Below are 17616 nucleotides of genomic sequence, written 5' to 3'. Positions count from 1 at the left end.
ACAAACTTAATTGGATTAGAACGGTATCCATTACAATTCATAGTCTTTTCTAGATGGTGTGAACAGTACTGGAAGATGGGAATGCCGAATAGCCTTATTTACAGTATATGTAATATTTGGAGGTTACCAGTGCTCCTTACCAACTATCCTTCCAAATATTGGTCTTCTCTGCATTGGAAATAATTGCTCTTAGTGACTTTAGATAACTATATGTAGATGCAAATTTACTAATGTGCAGTCACAGGTTGGCTTTTAATTAGTTGGATAGGCCTTGTTTGTGAGACGCTGCAGTGTGTAAAGTAGGTGACAGCAGCAGAAACTTTAGAATTTATTGGATGATTTGAGTTTGGGAAGAAACAAGCAGTATCGGTAAGTTGGGACTGTCATTTGGGGAAGATTAGCCAAAGAATGGAGTCTTTTTCTGTTTGACTATATTTCCTTTTTAAAGATTCCCCCCTCCCCGAAGAAGCCTTATAAAATATTATTGAATTTGTATGTTGTCCAACTTCCAATGATTCTGCCATTTACTATGAAGTTAGAAAGCCTTTCTTCATTACCAAACAGAATAACAAAGTTGGAAGGGCCCTTGGAGATCTTATAATCCAGCCCTCTACTCAAGCAGGAGACCCTATACCATTTCAGATAAGTGGCTGTCCAATCTCTTCATAAAAACCCCCAGTTCGGGGGAGCACCTACAACTTCTGAAGCTGTCCCACTAATTAATTGTTCTGTCAGGAAATTTCTCCTTATTTCTAGGTTGATCCTCTCTTTGATTAGTCCCCATCCACTGCTTCTTGTAAGGATGATGCGGTCAATTGCTACTTTAAAAATACTCCTGATAAATTGCCTTACAAATGGGTCTTACCGTGAAAATGTAGACAGCCTAACTACAGTACTTGGGAATTCATAGTACTATTGATGAGGATCTGGCTTTTAAATATCATCCAAGAAAGAAAAGAAAAAGGCAAAATACTTTTGATCTATTTATCCAAAGGCCAAAAGACACAATCTTTTAAAATATGCTAAGAATGTTGAAATACTTCAGAAGTCATACAATCCCACATATAGTGGAATATTTTTAGTGATAATTTCCATATATAAATTTATACATAGATACATGCGCGCGCGCGCGCACACACACACACACACACACACACACACAAACACACACATTTACTTAATTCACATGCCACTTACAATTGAAGAATATACCCCAATTTTGGGTAAGAAAGATAGATGATGAGAATAAGAATTTCAAATAAAAATGCTTCAAAGAAAGTCTATATTTTCTACTTGTTTATTATTTCTTGTGTAGAATCTTGGGACTCAACTCATGTCTAGAGTTTAACGGTATATTCTATATTATTGTATAAATTAAATCATACTCTTGGGCAGCCAGCAAGAATGGTGAAATGAACTGTACCGACTCATCAGTCTTTGATATTGATACTGATTTAGTTTTTGATAGATCAAAGACATAGATTTTTTAAAATATTCTAGTACTTAACAAACAGTTGCAAAATGACAGTTATAATGTGTAGAATGCTAATGGATACAGATTGTCTTGTCCCGGCTATTGAGGACAGAAAATGGAACTTTGGTGACATTTTAAAGAGAGAAAACAAATCCAAGGGCACTGTGTTCTGAGGGGAGAAGGACACTCACTACAAAGAACTAAATAACTTGATAAAAATAAACAGGGTAAAGTTTTCTGCAGGAAAACATGAATGCAAAAGATGAAGGTATTTTTACTTCACATTTCTTATAAATAACTGAATGAAGCTGCTTGAAGAGACTCTTCTACGAATGCAATTACTTTTAATAAAAGGAGTCTTAGATTCACAAGTTGAGATAGGCTACAATACAGAGCATGGTCTGAAAGGAAAATGCAATATACGAAAATGCAGTGATCCGATAAAATCACATTAATAGAATAGTGATAACAAGGTATCAGAACCCAAAACTTTTTTCCGCCTATTTGGCTATGAGATTCATTGTGGAGAGAATTTTGTTTTATTTGGTTTTGTTGTTTTGACATTGCAACCAAGCAGAAATGAAAGAGATGACACTATTATGTGGCAAAACTTTACGTGTTTTGTTTCCGTATGCTAAAACGATATGATTTCAACTTTTCAGCCAAAATAACACCCTTAGTTTTGAGCTAACAACTGACTTTTGGATGCATTTTTTTTTTTGAACTGGGGCTGTTTTCTTTGCTTGTTGGTGAAAAGAGAGTTACAAATCTGATTTAAAAGCAAAATGCTTTCATGCTTCTTAGCTTGCTTTATTATTCTGTCTCTGTCTCTACCCAACCTACCTTAATGGATGGCCCAGCATATGATGGGAGGGAAAGCATACATGCAGCTCTGGGCTCCTTGAGAAGAAACGCCTATTAGAAATATAATAACAAATATCCAGACGGAGTTACATTGTCCTGAGTGTAATTTACTATATGCCTGGCTAAGTTGAGGTGGCCTCTTGTCAAAATGAAGTAGAAAAAAGGAAAGGAACAGCATAAAAGGGGCAAGACAGACCCTTTCCCATCAATCCCACAGGATTCTAGAATGGTGCTGATTCCAGGCAGGGGAAGGGGATTGATTTCTTGGGGAGGAGGGTGGGGGGGCGGAGGGAGATAGTAGAGACCCAGGTTTTACTCACTGAACGTGGGTGTAGGAAACGTGGGAAGCCGACCTGGCCCTGATTTGGCTGCCAGAGTTCACCCTACGTCAAGCAGGCTGAGGGAGGAGCGTGATATTGGGAGAAACGAGGAGTGAGGGAAGCAGCGAGGGCGCCAGCCAATACACACCGGCTGCGGCTGGACAGTCGCTGACTCAGTGCCCCGGCTAAGCCTCGCGTTCAGCTCACTGGAGCCAGGAACGCGCGGAAAGGAAGGCACCCAAAGCGGCTCGGCTTTGGGAACCTCAGGAGCCTGACCCGGGCTGTGTCCAAGGACTGGCACGCATTCTCAAGGGAGAACAAAAAGGCAGAAAGAGAAGTCTTTCCACGCTCAGCCCGGCTCGGCTGTGGGAAGTTTCTCCCATTGCTAGCTAGGGGAGCAAAACGAAGGGCAGCGTAGTTGTGGGGAAGCAACAGCCTTGGGCGCGCGCGGAGCTTTCTTTGGAAAGCCAGAAGCAGCGCCGGCTCGTGTCTCCCCTTCCCTCCTCGGAGCTGCTACTTAGTAGGCGGGGGCGAGAAGAGGAAAGGAGGCTCAGCCTCTGGAGTCTCCACGCGGAGTTAGCGAGGGAGAGCGGAGAGTTTCGCCAGGGGACCTTCCGAGAGGATTTCGGTGGGAGCCACGCGGGACCCACCTGTCGAGTTTGCTTCCACACACACCCCCGCCCCAAGACGGCGCAGCAGAGCATGGCCGCGGCAGCCACTACCGTTCCCAGCGACCGGAATCAGACCTGGGGCTCGCCCTGGCTGGACTTCAATGCCTCCAGGTCCCCCCTCTCTCAGTCCTCGGAGACGGACCAACTCATTTTTCTCTCCGAAATCGGCGTCGATAATTTCATCACCTTGGTCGCTTTCGGCCTCATTTTCACCCTGGGTGTGATGGGCAATTCTCTGGTCATCACGGTGCTGGCCAGAAGCAAGCCGGGCAAACCCCGCAGCACCACCAACATTTTTGTGCTCAACTTGAGCATCGCTGACTTGGCTTACTTACTCTTCTGCATTCCTTTCCAGTCTACCGTGTACATGTTGCCCAACTGGTCCCTGGGTACCTTCATCTGCAAGTTCATCCACTACTTCTTCACTGTCTCCATGTTGGTCAGCATATTTACCCTCTCGGCTATGTCTGTGGACCGCTATGTGGCCATTGTGCATTCCCGGCGCTCCTCATCCGTGCGGGTGTCCCGTAACGCACTGTTGGGGGTTGGGCTCATCTGGCTTCTCTCTATCGCCATGGCTTCCCCTGTGGCTCACAACCAGCACATTGTCCATGAAAAAATCCTCAATCAGACCTTTTGTTGGGAAGTCTGGCCCAATCTCCAGCACAAGAAAGTATATGTCTTGTGTACCTTCATCTTTGGCTATTTGCTACCGCTGTTGCTCATCTCCTTTTGCTATGCTAAGGTAAGTGAGGTTGATAAGGATGGAGGTGCTACCCAACAAATGCATGGGACAGCCTTTCCCAGGATCATGGAAACTTGGTGCAGCAAAAATTCACAGTATTTTATCCAGTGTCTATACACAGTGATAATATGGAAACACGCAACTCATATCTTATCTTTAACAGTGCTTCTTGCTATTTCTTTCATGTCTTGTAAGTATAACGCTAAAGCAAGTAGCAAACACTTGAGTGAATAGTTGAGAGAGGATTATTCCAGGTGCTGTTCAATGTTTGAACAGTTTAGGGCTGTTCAATTCCAGCACATAATCTTATGCAGGATTATTATTATATAGTGAACAACATGACTAGGGTTAAAGTTACATTTGGGACATTCTGTTGAGCACATAACACTTCAGCTGTATAGATGCTTAAGGAAGTTATAGATGATGCATTTTGGAGGATATTTTGGAGCAGGAGATTTCAAGTTTTGTAGAACTGACCCCTCAAATGATAAATGAAATTATGTCAGGTTCTCTCTTAAAAGTTTAAAACTAATGGATTTGTTAGAATTAGGTTTGAAAAATAAATCAATATACTTAATAATTAAATGTTAATCTGTTTATCAGGGAGGTTAATCAGCTTCATCATAGCTGCTCATCAAAGGAAGAAGCAGAGCCCAGAGCAAGTTTTGCATTGATCTCCTCTGCCTGTATTTGGTTAATCAGGGTTATTTGCTTTTTCTGTTTGATTGCCTCCTTTAAGTTCCTCTGTTTTTTAGAATCACCTATTAAGAGCTGACAAAAATTAAGGGTTCTTGAAATACATCCCAGAATTGCCATCAGTGGCTAAATGAATGAAATATTGGCTGAGGTTTGAATAAACTATTGCAATGAAGGGAAATTTTCTGTAATGTTTGGTAAAGAATGAATTGTGACACCAAGAAAGCCAGAAGATCTGTCTGATCCCCATGCTGCATCATGAAAATCTGTTATTGATAGGAGACAATCCGCTGATGAACTCATTTGTATATCTGGCTGAAAAAAAGAGAATCAACAGAAATCCCGAGAACTAAAGGGACTGAATCATTCTGATTCACTTTCTCTGAATTTTGAATCTGGTTCCTTTGAATATGGAACAATCCACACAGTGCTTTATCTAAAGTTAGTACTTGTTGCTGGCATGTAAATAAATTATCACCTATTTGAAACCATCACAGCTTGTAATATTGATCATTTATCTATGAAGTGCTCTGCTTCGGCAGCACATAGACTAACACTGAAAGGATGCAGAGAAGACAACCTATCTCTGAACACAGTTTCTTTCAACCGCGCAATGAAAAAAATCTATGAATTTAAGAATAATTGTAAGAAGTTTCACTTGGAATCTCTGCAAGCCCAAGTTTCCCAATGAAACAAAAAAGTTAAATACCATGCACCTGTTCTGATTTACCATCTACATTAAACATAATAGATAGTTGGAAAGTTAAGGAGAAATATTCCATTTTAAACGCCAGAAATAGCAGAACTATCATTTTTGTGGAGGAGAGAGAAGGAAATATGCCCGTGCACATTTTTTAATGGAGAATTAAGCAATGGGATTCTTCTGCTGACTTATCTACAGTCTTATATAGCAGGAGATCTATGCTGTTAGCATTTAGCATAGAAGACTGCAAAGCTTTCCTTGTATAGCTGCCTGCCTTGTGTGTGGATAGTAGAAAGTATGGCTAATGGTATCATGCTGGGATGTTGCCTAGATCCTCTTCAAGATACATGCATGGAGAATGCTTGAATGGAACAATATCCTGTTCTGTAACCTGCCTCTGAAGACATATCTGTATTTAAGTAATGATCAGTGCGGTGAAACTGTTGGTATCCAGTATGTAACATCTGAGTGGAAATTCCATGCTTTTTGTATTGTGTTCTTGGTATTCTCTAAGCTTGGCTGGAAAATAATCAAGCTTTGAGAAAAGCAAGAACTCAATGGTTCCAACCCAGAGCTACATATATTCTTTAGTATTGGATACCTTTACATGCTAGAATTAAAAGAGGATTATCTGATTAGCAAAGCACAAAGCTATACTTGCTGACTCCGTTTGTAACCAGTACAGCTTCTTAACAGTCTTTGGCCATCATTTCCAATTTACTATATGTTTCAATGCTAGGGATATCATTCATAATAGGAGAAAGTGATTTGAATGTTAGATATTCCCCTCTAAGATCTTGTATTAAGATCAAGCCCTAACTTTCTTCTCAGCAAATGAGAAGTCTTGTGAAAAATCAACCCAACAGCTATCTATTTTTAGATATTTTTAATACTACTTGCAATATTATGGAATGGAATGCTCCAGCAATACTGCTTGTTCTGCCTATTCCCTTTTTACTTGCTGGCACAAGATATCCTCGAATTCTATTGTTCCAATTATGCAATTGTACAATTATGCACAGATTGTTTGGCTACAAAAGTTTTTCTTCAGTGTCCATGACTTGATGTAGCTGTTTGAGAAGTAATTGAAGGGATGGAAGGTGGGTGGGAAATAACATCCGTGCTGACTTCTGTTTTCTCCATCTTAACATCTGGAATTGTTACTAATTTTTTTTTAAAGTTCATTAAAATAACATTGTTTTTAAATATCTAGGAAAAGAACCAGACATAAATACGTTTAAATAATTTTTTATTTTTGCTATTTCCACAGAAGCGAAAGGAACTATATACTTAGTAATTATTTGTTCTATTCCATTCAACCCATGATATAAGAAATTACTTCATATATTTAGATCTTATCTTTTCAGAGTTAAATATGGGATTTTTTTAACTTTTACCATTAGGAAAAGCATAAAGTGGATACTGGCGGGAAATGGAACTGAAGTAGCAGAATTTCTCCACTTTCCCTTAATTCCATCATTACTTCTAAAGATGATGTCCTGTGATTTTGATTGGTTGCCACATCTAAGTATTTTCTTCCAATCCATCACAGGCAGCATCCTTAGAAGAGACAACTGAATGTCACCCTCTTCTGTTGGAACTGATGTCTTCATTAGTGCACTTGAGCTGCCAGTTAAGGTATTAAAAGGTGAACAGGCAGGATATGGGACATAACTGTATATTAAATTTTATTAGTTTGCATAGTAAATTTATCATGGAAACTAATAAGAATAGAAATGCAACATTAAACAATTAACACACCATAAAATGAATAAGCTTAGGTAATGAGGGGGAAAAAAGAAAGAAAGAAAGAAGGAGATGACCTGGAAATTGTAACAAACAGAATTTCAGACAGCAATCACATTGTTTGAAAGTCATTCATTTCTCACTTTGTAAAAAAAAAATAATCAAATCTTAACAATCAATACATATCAACACCTATACCAGTGTTTTTCAACCTTTTTTGTGCAAAGGCACACTTTTTTCATGAAAAAAATCACGAGGCACACCACCATTAGAAAATGTTAAAAAAATTTAACTCTGTACCTATATTGACTATATATAAAGTAATTTTCCCACGGCACACCTTACACTATGTCACGGCACACTAGTGTGCCGCGGCACAGTGGTTGAAAAACACTGACCTATACTGCCAATCAGGTACAAAGCTATATTTTCAGATGTCTATAATAATTGTTTTATCCAATCCACATCCTGAAAGTTTGCAATTGTAGATTATGTTGATAAATTGTATATACTATGTTTATAGCGAAGAAGGTATGCAATTTTAATGCAAAGCAGTTGATCTAGAATCAGAAACCAATAATCCAACTAATCTCAGCCCTCAATGCAACAAGAGTAGGAAATGAACAAATCACATAGATCACTGTTCCAATTTCAGAATAACATTTCTAACAGCAGGGTGATTACCACCAACCTATTAAATAAGCTCTGAAGGATCCAGTATATATGAAAGAAACTTTTAATTGCATTAAGCTCATTTTGAAGTCAGAGGAAACTGATTTCATGTTGTGTATTGATTTTCTACTTGTTTGGATAAACTTGTTATAAAATGAATAGCTAGTATTAATTTTTTCAGTTCCCAGAAAGAATGGTTTAAGAAGTAGAAATAATTCCTCCAGAATATTTCTCTACCATGGTGGTAGAGTAACATTTGCGTCTAAATCAAGTAAAATAAAGATGTACATTAGCTAAATGTGTAGCCCAAAGCTAAAACAAACTAATTTGTCCATTCTACAGAAGTTTTAAATCCAATTTCTGCAGAATTAAGTTGACCTAAAGAAATTACATTATGAGAGGAATGGGTAATTTACTGCCTTCCCAAAACCTGACTTAACCACTACTTTTAAACTGGGATTATAATAAATGCTTATCTTGGGTAAATAGATAAAGTATTGGGTAAAGTATTTTCATATATACCTTATGGAGGCATTGAAATGAATTCCACAGTACTGTAATTAGTTATAATCATAGTAAATGTGATTTACTGGCCTGAAATAGAGATAAACAATATTTAAATAAAATGGAATGGAATCAAATGGAATAGAATAGAATAGAATATGGTCAGGTGTGATTGGACACATGAGGAATTTGCATAAGTTCGCAGTGTACATACAAGCAACAAAGTGATAAATCATATGTTACAATCATAATTCATAAGATACAACCAACAAAACGATAGTCATACTAGTAGGAGTAGGTAATAGGAAAGATTAGAAGGATAATAGTAATACAGCTGTTTTTGAATATACCATTCAAAAGATAAAATAAAAAAGCTAAGGATGCAACAAAAATACTAGAACACTCCAGCATCCAATACCCAGATAAGCAAGGATTAATACCAGACAAATTATCAGAAACCAATACTCTAATCTCTAATTACCACTGCCAACACTGGCAGAACAGGCTATTGTCTGTAAACTGAGAGCAAGTCCCCGCTAGCATTGATGATGCTACCTAGCTGGGTAATGAAACGTATGCAAGCAAATAGCAGTATTCCAATATTTGAGACACTGCCATAAAGAGGAATGGGTCAATTTATTTTCTAAAGCGCAATAGGACAGGATAAGAAACAATAGAGAAATTAAGGAAAAACTTCCTAACAGTGAGGACAATTAACCAGTGGAACAGCTTGTTGTGGGTGATTCATCACTGGAGGTTTTTAAGAAGAGACTGCATAGTCACTTGCCTGAAATTGTATAGGATCTCCTGCTTCAGCAGAGGGCTGAACTAGAAGACCTTCAAGGTCCCCTCAAAAGTTCAACATTGAGGTATATATACTCTTCTATCGGAAGTGGTATGACTGGAAAGAATTATGGTAGGCTTACTATATGTGACTAATTAGGCCCTGTGCACCTTATTCAAACTTGAAGGAAGTAATACATCACTTTCTACTAATACTTACCAGTAGTTATATTTTTGTGGAATTATCAATCTCTTATCCTACACAGAATCCACTGACTCAAAATGAGATGTGATCGATCTGAGACCAGCTCATAATTTTAAATTCCTTTCAATCACACTAATAAATATAATATATTGGTCCTCTCAGGTCCCAGGACTCTGGGAGGGAAATTGTAAGGCCACAGTGTGGATGATGTATCAACAAGATCTATCTGATCTATTAATGCATAAAAGCCCTCAAAGGGTTTTTCCCAGATGGAAAGGTTTTTCTAAGCACAATTTATACGTGCTTACTTTAAATACATTTTTCAGTACAGAAGCATCCCAATTTCAGTGAGGAATAGATGAGAAGGCGATTTTATCGTATTTAATTTTTGATGCATTTTTTCATTTTCAGCTTGATCATGTTTTCTCTCTGAAGTGTGTGGATGTTAATATCAGGGCCAGCTCACACTCAGAAGATGAAGAGGAGTTGTAGTAGGTCTGTAAGGGATTAAGTTGGAAGAGTCTCAGGCCGGGAAAACATCTTTTGCTGGTCTCCAGGATCAAAGGAGTGGAGCTAGAGTGCCCTCTGCCCCTCATATCAAGGGCCCTCCATGAAGAGAGCATGGGTGAACAAAGGCATCCAGGAAGCTTATTGGCCACAGAGAATTCTGCCCTTCTGAAGGAAGAAATTAGGGTCTTGCCACTCTTATATAAGGATAAACTGTTGGGGGCGGATAAATTGTTATCTCACCAATATGTTCATTAGCTCCTTAACCTGCCTTTTCAGATAGTGATCCTAGACCTTAAAACCATGTTTGTTTGACCCTCTTGTTTTTAATTTAAATTGGTTGAGTTTTTATGGGCTTGGCATTTGAGGTGTAAGGGACTATGTTTGTTCAATTCTTTTTGCATTAGAGTTCTATTTGAAAACCTTTTAAATAAAGATACAAGACTTTATCTGCATGTCTGCAAATGCTATGGACCAGGACAGTTAAGAGCAGGTCCCTGCATTGTTATCTAATTACAATTCATCAGAAGACACCCTGTTTAATCAGGTGCAGCATTTTCCAACAGATTTATACAAATTTTGAAATGAACAAGTAGCCAATTTTATTTATTTGCTACATTTATGTTGTGTCTTTCTCTCAGGAGTTCAAGAGATGACTTGAGTTGGTGAGAACCATGCATTCCACTGTTTTGGCCTAAATAGTTTTAGCAAACTAGCTTATAATTTATTTTATCTACTAGATGGTTAGCCTGTGTTCATTACTTTATAAGTAAATCAATGCAGTGAACATATACCATCCTCCTTTGGTTTCCTCTTTTCCCTCAACAACAATAACAGCAACTCTGTGAGATAGGTTGAATTGAGAGATAGTGACTGCCCAGTTGGCTTTTGGGGCATAAGATGGGACTAGAACTCATAGTCACCTAGTTTCTAAGCCAGTACCTTAACCACTACACCAAACTGGCTCGCTTCTTTCTGGTTCCAGGCTTGATGTCTTCAAGGAAGGCACATTAATGCCTCTTTCAAATCAAGTGATATTATCTCCTTTCAAAGAGAGGTTTATAACCTCTTGGCCTTAACTAACAACATCACTGGGAAATGGATAAAACAGAAGTAGCGTCCTTTTCCCATTTTCTTTTTAATTTGCTTTACCATCCTTTCCCCAAATTCAGCTGGAATTACCAGGACATTTTTACGTAAGCATTTCTGTCCTAGTGTTGTAAGGCATTTCAATATTGTAACATTTTAGTAACTTTGCAAAGAGATCTGTTTCTAGTGTTAATACATAAAGGTGGATGGTGAAACTGGCAATTTAGGAATCAGCCCTAAATCTGAAATCCTTTTTACACTGAGGTGACTTTTATTCAACTGGATAATAGCTGAATTTGCTTCAATCACCAATTTTCTTCATTCTCTGAAACAATCTTTTTTTCTTATCTTATTGGGCAAGCAGTGATAAATTACTTTTGGTGCCTGTTAACAGTATTTTTTTTTTAAAAAAAATCTATTTTTATATAGCAGTGAAGGACAGATGAGTTACAAAAGTCAGACTTTTGTTTCTCCTGAGGATAGTTTTCAATGATTATTTTCCTTTCTGCTATTGAATGAATGAAGGAAAGAGAGAATGAATAAATGAATATGGATGGATAGACAGATGGATGGACAGCTCCATTTAATTAATCCTATTGATTCCAGAATGATTAACTTTCTAGGTATGTTTAAATCATACCTACTGTTTTTAATTACAAGCTGAACAAATTCATAAGCAGCTATCTAAAAACATTGGCAACATCACTTGTAAGACAATGCTTTCTTTTTAGACAATGTAGATAATACTAATCAGATATGATTATGATACATTTACTGTAGTATTTAAACATTAATTAGGCAATTTATATACAATTTATTATCTTACATTTTTCCAGAGATGAAAAGATTTTATGTGTATTTCTATTTATTCTTGATTCTGAAAACAGCATTATACAATTATCCCCTATTCATACATTGATTCATAACCTCAACAAACAATTTAAAAGTTCCAGAAAAAAATAGTTTTTAAAAGCAGTTTTTAGTCTGAATGCTGAAATGTTAGAGGAGGATTAACTCAATAATCAAAATGAGAACTGGATCCAAAGAGTTTTGTATAAGAACAAAAGATATAGTTTGCTATATATAGGGAAATTTAGGCTGTTTTCCTTGGAAATGTTATGATATTGTACCACATTTTGTGCTGGAAACTGTTAAGAGTAGGCTGCTATTTCAATATACTCAATCCATGAAAAGAAACTATTATGCCCAGTATAATTAGCCTATGGAAGTAATGATTCGGTATGTAATTGTGTAGTGTATAAATCGTAACAAGAATAATTCTGAATAATGATCCTTTTATTTAAAAAAACCTTGCTGAATTTACAGATTTTAAAATCAGTAATTTAAAATAACTAATTTTAAAATATTATTAATGGCTTGAAGCACTATATTCTTTTTTTATCTTAGTGCCAAGAAAAAATATTTTTGCTTCCTGACAAAAATTCCAACAGTTCTTTTGCCTTCTCTATATATTTTTCATACTTAACACTCCAGTAATAAAGTTTTACTACATTGCATTGAATGTCAAACAGCATTTTTATAAGTGGAATAATTTTCTCTATTAAAGATAAGTTCCTTCTAAGAGAAGACTGTCTTTTAATGAAATCCGTTTTGATCCACTACTGCGTATGAAAATGACATAAGGAAATAATCCTCAAGTTTTCCTACACTCAAAGAGTAGAAAGGAGGTGAATATTGAAATATTTTGTTATATTGGTTTGTGATGTCCTACAATGAGACATATCTAAGTTAAATCTACATAATTTTTTAAAAAAACATAAGTTCAAGAAAGGAATCTGTTAACTTTGCTCTCAGGAAAGGATAAAAGTCAAAATAAGTAGTATACATATACAGGCATCTATCATACATTTATAGAAAAAAGATCTATAAGAAGGATTTTTTCTACAACATGAAAATCTGTACATTAAAAATGAATGGTTATGGTAATGTATGGAAAATATGGAAAATTAATGTGATGATTCTACTAAATATTTGAGAATTACACCTGTGTATGATTTCTTAATTTTCTGTATTATCCATTCTTTTGTGTATGCAGGATAAAATCCTCTTTTTTCAACTGAAAAAAATATCATTTTTTAATGATTCTCTAACAGCACAGTCTTACATAAGTCTACTTGAATATAAATTCTATAGGATTCAGTGCACATATTCTTCAAATTAGATCTATCCTCTTGTACCCAGGTATAATAATCTATAACAGGCAATAGATGATCATAATATATAACAGTATTTATTTCTAGCAGTAATCATGCGAGCAAGAAAACTGCATCTGCTCTTAATACAAGGATTTGCTTCTATTTCAAGTAAATAAAAATAATGTAGATTATTTTTGCATAGTATATTCACCTTTCTTTCCCCACCAATAAACACAATAAACAACCTTTTCCTTACTTCTATGTCACTATAGACAACATATTTCTGATACGTTAAACTTATAGGTGTGAGATGTAGATTTGCGGCTGAAGATTAAGAAAAAGAAGGAAATATATTGCTCTAATTTTATTTTATAGGAAAGGTAAGGGATCTGAATGGACATATAATGCTTAACTTTTACACTGAACTAAAATGTTTAAAAACTAAAATGAAAAGGTTCGGCTAAGCTTAAACTGTTTGTATAAATACAAATCTTTTTCAGTTTTAAAATTATTAAAAGTGGCAGATGAGTCTGGTTTGTGTTACTAACCATCACAAAGTTGCTGTGAAACATTGTACTATGCATTTTCCTCAAATAAAAATATGAGTGCTGCATTTCCAGAGTGTTTACAGTTTGCCTCAGTCTAGCCAACTAGAGTAGTTCAATGGCTGCTCTGCAGAGAATCATCATCAGTCAATTGCAAAAGGTGGTTTTAATCAATGTGAACATCAGGTGACTAACAATCACATGTTAAGGTGTTGCGTGGTGTGAATGTTGTGGTATGAATCAAATTAAAACATGATTTATTTACTAATTCAATTATTTGTGTTTTATAGAGAAATTGTAAAAACAGGACTTCCCTTTTTTCAGTAGATTTTTGCAAACCTTCAAACATTATTTGTCTACATTTGAGGACAATTAAGTAATATATTTAGCAAGCTATAGAATCCAGTCCAGGTATTTCTGCTGTGAAAATCAACTAATACCTATTTAAGATAAAATGCCAAAAAGTACAAATAAACTAATTATATGAAAGGTACTTATATTTTTCAGGTCCTCAATCATCTGCATAAGAAGCTGAGGAACATATCAAAGAAGTCAGAAGCATCCAAGAAGAAGGTATAAAGCTTTTCTTATAAAACAAACTATAGTAGAGCAATATCTTTATTAAACCAAGTAGTATGTCCTGAAGTAATTTGAATGTGTTTGAGGTCCCTTTGTCATGTTGCCCAGCACGCGCAGCTCGCCTGTTTGTCTTGTGGGTTTCTGGCAAACATGCACGCTCAACGATCAGCTGTCCTTTACGCATGCAGCAGTGCCAAAACTGGTGTGCTCATGCATGCTGGCCAGCTGATTGTTAAGCGCGCATGAATGCCAGAACCCAGAAGTTTGGCTTTTCCAGAGCATCATCCCTTTGCGTGCACGGCAGTGCTGAAAACCGGCCTGCACATGCGGGCCGGCCCCTTGATTGTTAAGCACACATGCACGTTAGAACCTGGAAGTTTGGCTTTCCCAGAGCACCAATGAGTGGGTGTGTGTACAACATTTGATGTGTGCGACACTCGGTGCCAAAAAGGTTCGCCATCAGTGTACTATGAAAAAGCAAAGGAAAAAAAAGGTGGGAAAATGATAGTTTAAATTGGAGTTGCCAGTTAAAATTAGAATAGGAATGAGACAACAGGTAACATATATTAAGCTTTACAGCTTTCTGAGGATGTACTAGAATTCTTAAAAAAATAAGTATACTGTCTTGAAATTCCATTTTTGATGGACTATTAAGTGTTGGCTAATATAGGGAGACAAAATGGCTAATATAGTGACAAATTGGCTAATGTAGGGATATTAGCCACTTTGTCACTATACTAGCTATTTTGTCTCACTATATTAGCCAACACTAAATAGTCCATCAAATTAAAAACAACTTGGTAATTTACTTTGAGTAATTTCAGTATTTTTCTCAGAAGTCCTGTCGGTTGTGGGGAGATCACTCCATTCTAATACCTCATCAACACCAACTTTCATAAGAAAAGTCTAATAGTTTCTTCATATGTTGTTTTTAACATATGGCTTTAACCTCATTTTGGGAAAAGACTCCCAACAAGATAGTTTTAATCTCATATAATTAAATTAAAACTAGAATAATACAAATGGCTGAAATCTTGCATAATATCTAAGATGTTGGCGTCCTTACAAGATTTGGGGGTGATGTAAAAAAAGATTCACAGTCTGGCTTTGATGTGTAAACATACATGGTTTTAAAATGCATTTCATGTTTGGTAGAATTATTCTTCACGTATTTTGCTTTTTAAGGGAAGTGTATAAAATTGCAATAAATAAACAATAACAATAACAGAATCTCTCTGGTTTCCTATCAATAACAGGATATGACTATAATGGCTGTAACATAATAAGATTTTGCAAGAGATTCTCAGCTATTATATGCAATTACTATTCTCAAAGGGCTCATTTCTCATTTTTTAAACTGTCATCAGTTATAACATATACACCTCAGGATTTTTAAAAAGGACAAAGGAATGATACCTATAAATTAAATGTAAGTAATATATCTTTTGTTTTATCTGGGTTTATGGATAGAAAGAATTATGGTTCAATATTATCAGCAGATGATACAACAAGTTGATAGATAAAAAACTCCTCCTTAGTTAAATTAATAACAATCAGAGCCTTTTAGATAAAGATAAATTAAGTTTTTATTCAATTTTATAATGATACCATCAATTCAGATAATCTATGGAAAATTGACTATTGATTATCTGCGTAGGCATTTGACTTAAAGGTTTCTGGACCAGTGACTGTCATATCTTGGTTTGAAGTCTCTTCATGGTTAGTTAAGATCCAGGAGTCTATGTGGGGCTTTGAGTTTTAAAAGTTTTGACAAGATTAATACAGAAATTTCAGCATGCCAATGAATAATTTACAAGGCACTGCTAAGGATATAATTCAGAATTGAATGGGTCTTACTTCAACTTAAGTGTTTTTAGGATTGTTATCTGTGGATTTGAAGGGATAAATTCCTGTCATAAAATAATACCTTGCTCTTATCAAAGCTCTCAAGCCACTAGAGGATTTGCTTAACATATAGCCTTTCTGTTTTCACTGCTTTTATGGTGTATTAGTAATTATTTGTATAACTTAATTATGTGACAGCCTTTTCACATTATTTATTGTTTCTCTCTCTCTTAGACAGCTCAAACTGTCCTTGTGGTTGTAGTGGTTTTTGGGATATCCTGGCTGCCACATCACGTGGTCCACCTCTGGGCTGAATTTGGCGATTTCCCCATAACTCAAGCTTCATTTTTCTTCAGAATAACAGCACATTGCCTGGCTTACAGTAATTCTTCAGTGAATCCTATTATATATGCATTCCTTTCTGAGAATTTTAGGAAGGCCTATAAGCAAGTGTTTGAGTGTCAGATTGGTCACAATTCGCCTCTGAATGAAGTGAAAGATAATAAGAGTAATATAGAGACGCCTCCATTTACTAATTCTACACATGTTTGAAGAATGAATGTGGTTGGCTGTTCTACTGTAGTTTCATAGGAATGGACTTGCTCTAGCTGCTTTTACTTAAACAAAAATGCACTTCCCAAAGTGAGCAAATATTTCAGGTTTTGTATTGGTCATTGGTATCCAACTAATCGAAGTTCAATTAATTTTGTTGCTGAAAGGAGTAAGAAAATCTGATTCATAGACAAAATACTTTAATATCCTTCTTTCTGAAAGAATTTTGAATGAGAGTTGTTTTTAAAATTAAAACAGAAATCAAATAAGATTAATATATAATTCATATTGCTCTAGTATATTTATGTTATGCTTAAAATACTACTTTCTTCCTTATACAAATTTATTAATGTAAATCACTTAAGCCATTATTTTCTCAATATGTATATTTCAGCTTGTGTGTACCCCAAATGAAATTGGGTTCAAATTGAACCAGGAGAATTTGAATAGTTGAGCTGGAATATCCTACTATTTTCATGAATTGTGGAATGATTCTATCTACCAAAGTTATGTGTGATCATGGGGATTCTGCAACATCATAACTGAAAAAATGGTGATGTCACTTTTTTCACTGATGTAACTTCAGATGGTCACTAAATGAATGGTTGTAAGTCGAGAACTTATCTGTAGAGTAACTCTTGCATAACATTAGTTTGTATAGACACATTTTTAGATTTTAAGGAAAGTAATTCAAAATTAATAGTATTGTAATTTATATTCTGCCTCTGTCAGTAATTTTATGCATAGCATATAGTTTGCTTACTTATTTAAACAAATCTGTAACTTGGATCCATGCTAACTATTTATCTGCCTGGTTTGTGATTAGAGTGGATTTCCAACTAGTTGATTTTTTTTCCTGGTACTTGATATTTACATAAAGTGCATAACGCCAGAGATACAAATTATGGGTGGTGAACTTCATTATTTACTATAATTGCAAAGAAGGTGGTAAAGGTGCTC

General features: G+C 35.9%; 1 protein-coding gene across 1 annotated transcript; it reads left to right on the top strand.

The window, feature by feature from the left end:
- The first annotated feature begins 3360 nt into the window (after positions 1 to 3360).
- LOC116512402 (galanin receptor type 1-like) lies at positions 3361 to 16745 on the top strand. The gene is made up of 3 exons (XM_032222871.1): positions 3361 to 4074; positions 14188 to 14253; positions 16339 to 16745. The coding sequence occupies exons 1-3, from the start codon at positions 3361 to 3363 to the stop codon at positions 16654 to 16656; spliced, it is 1098 nt and encodes a 365-aa protein (XP_032078762.1). The 3' UTR covers positions 16657 to 16745.
- The last annotated feature ends 871 nt before the right edge of the window (positions 16746 to 17616 follow it).

This window comes from Thamnophis elegans, chromosome 8 (assembly GCF_009769535.1).
Source record: "Thamnophis elegans isolate rThaEle1 chromosome 8, rThaEle1.pri, whole genome shotgun sequence".
NCBI classification, from domain to species: domain Eukaryota; kingdom Metazoa; phylum Chordata; class Lepidosauria; order Squamata; family Colubridae; genus Thamnophis; species Thamnophis elegans.
This window is presented reverse-complemented; position numbering and strand designations above follow the sequence as displayed.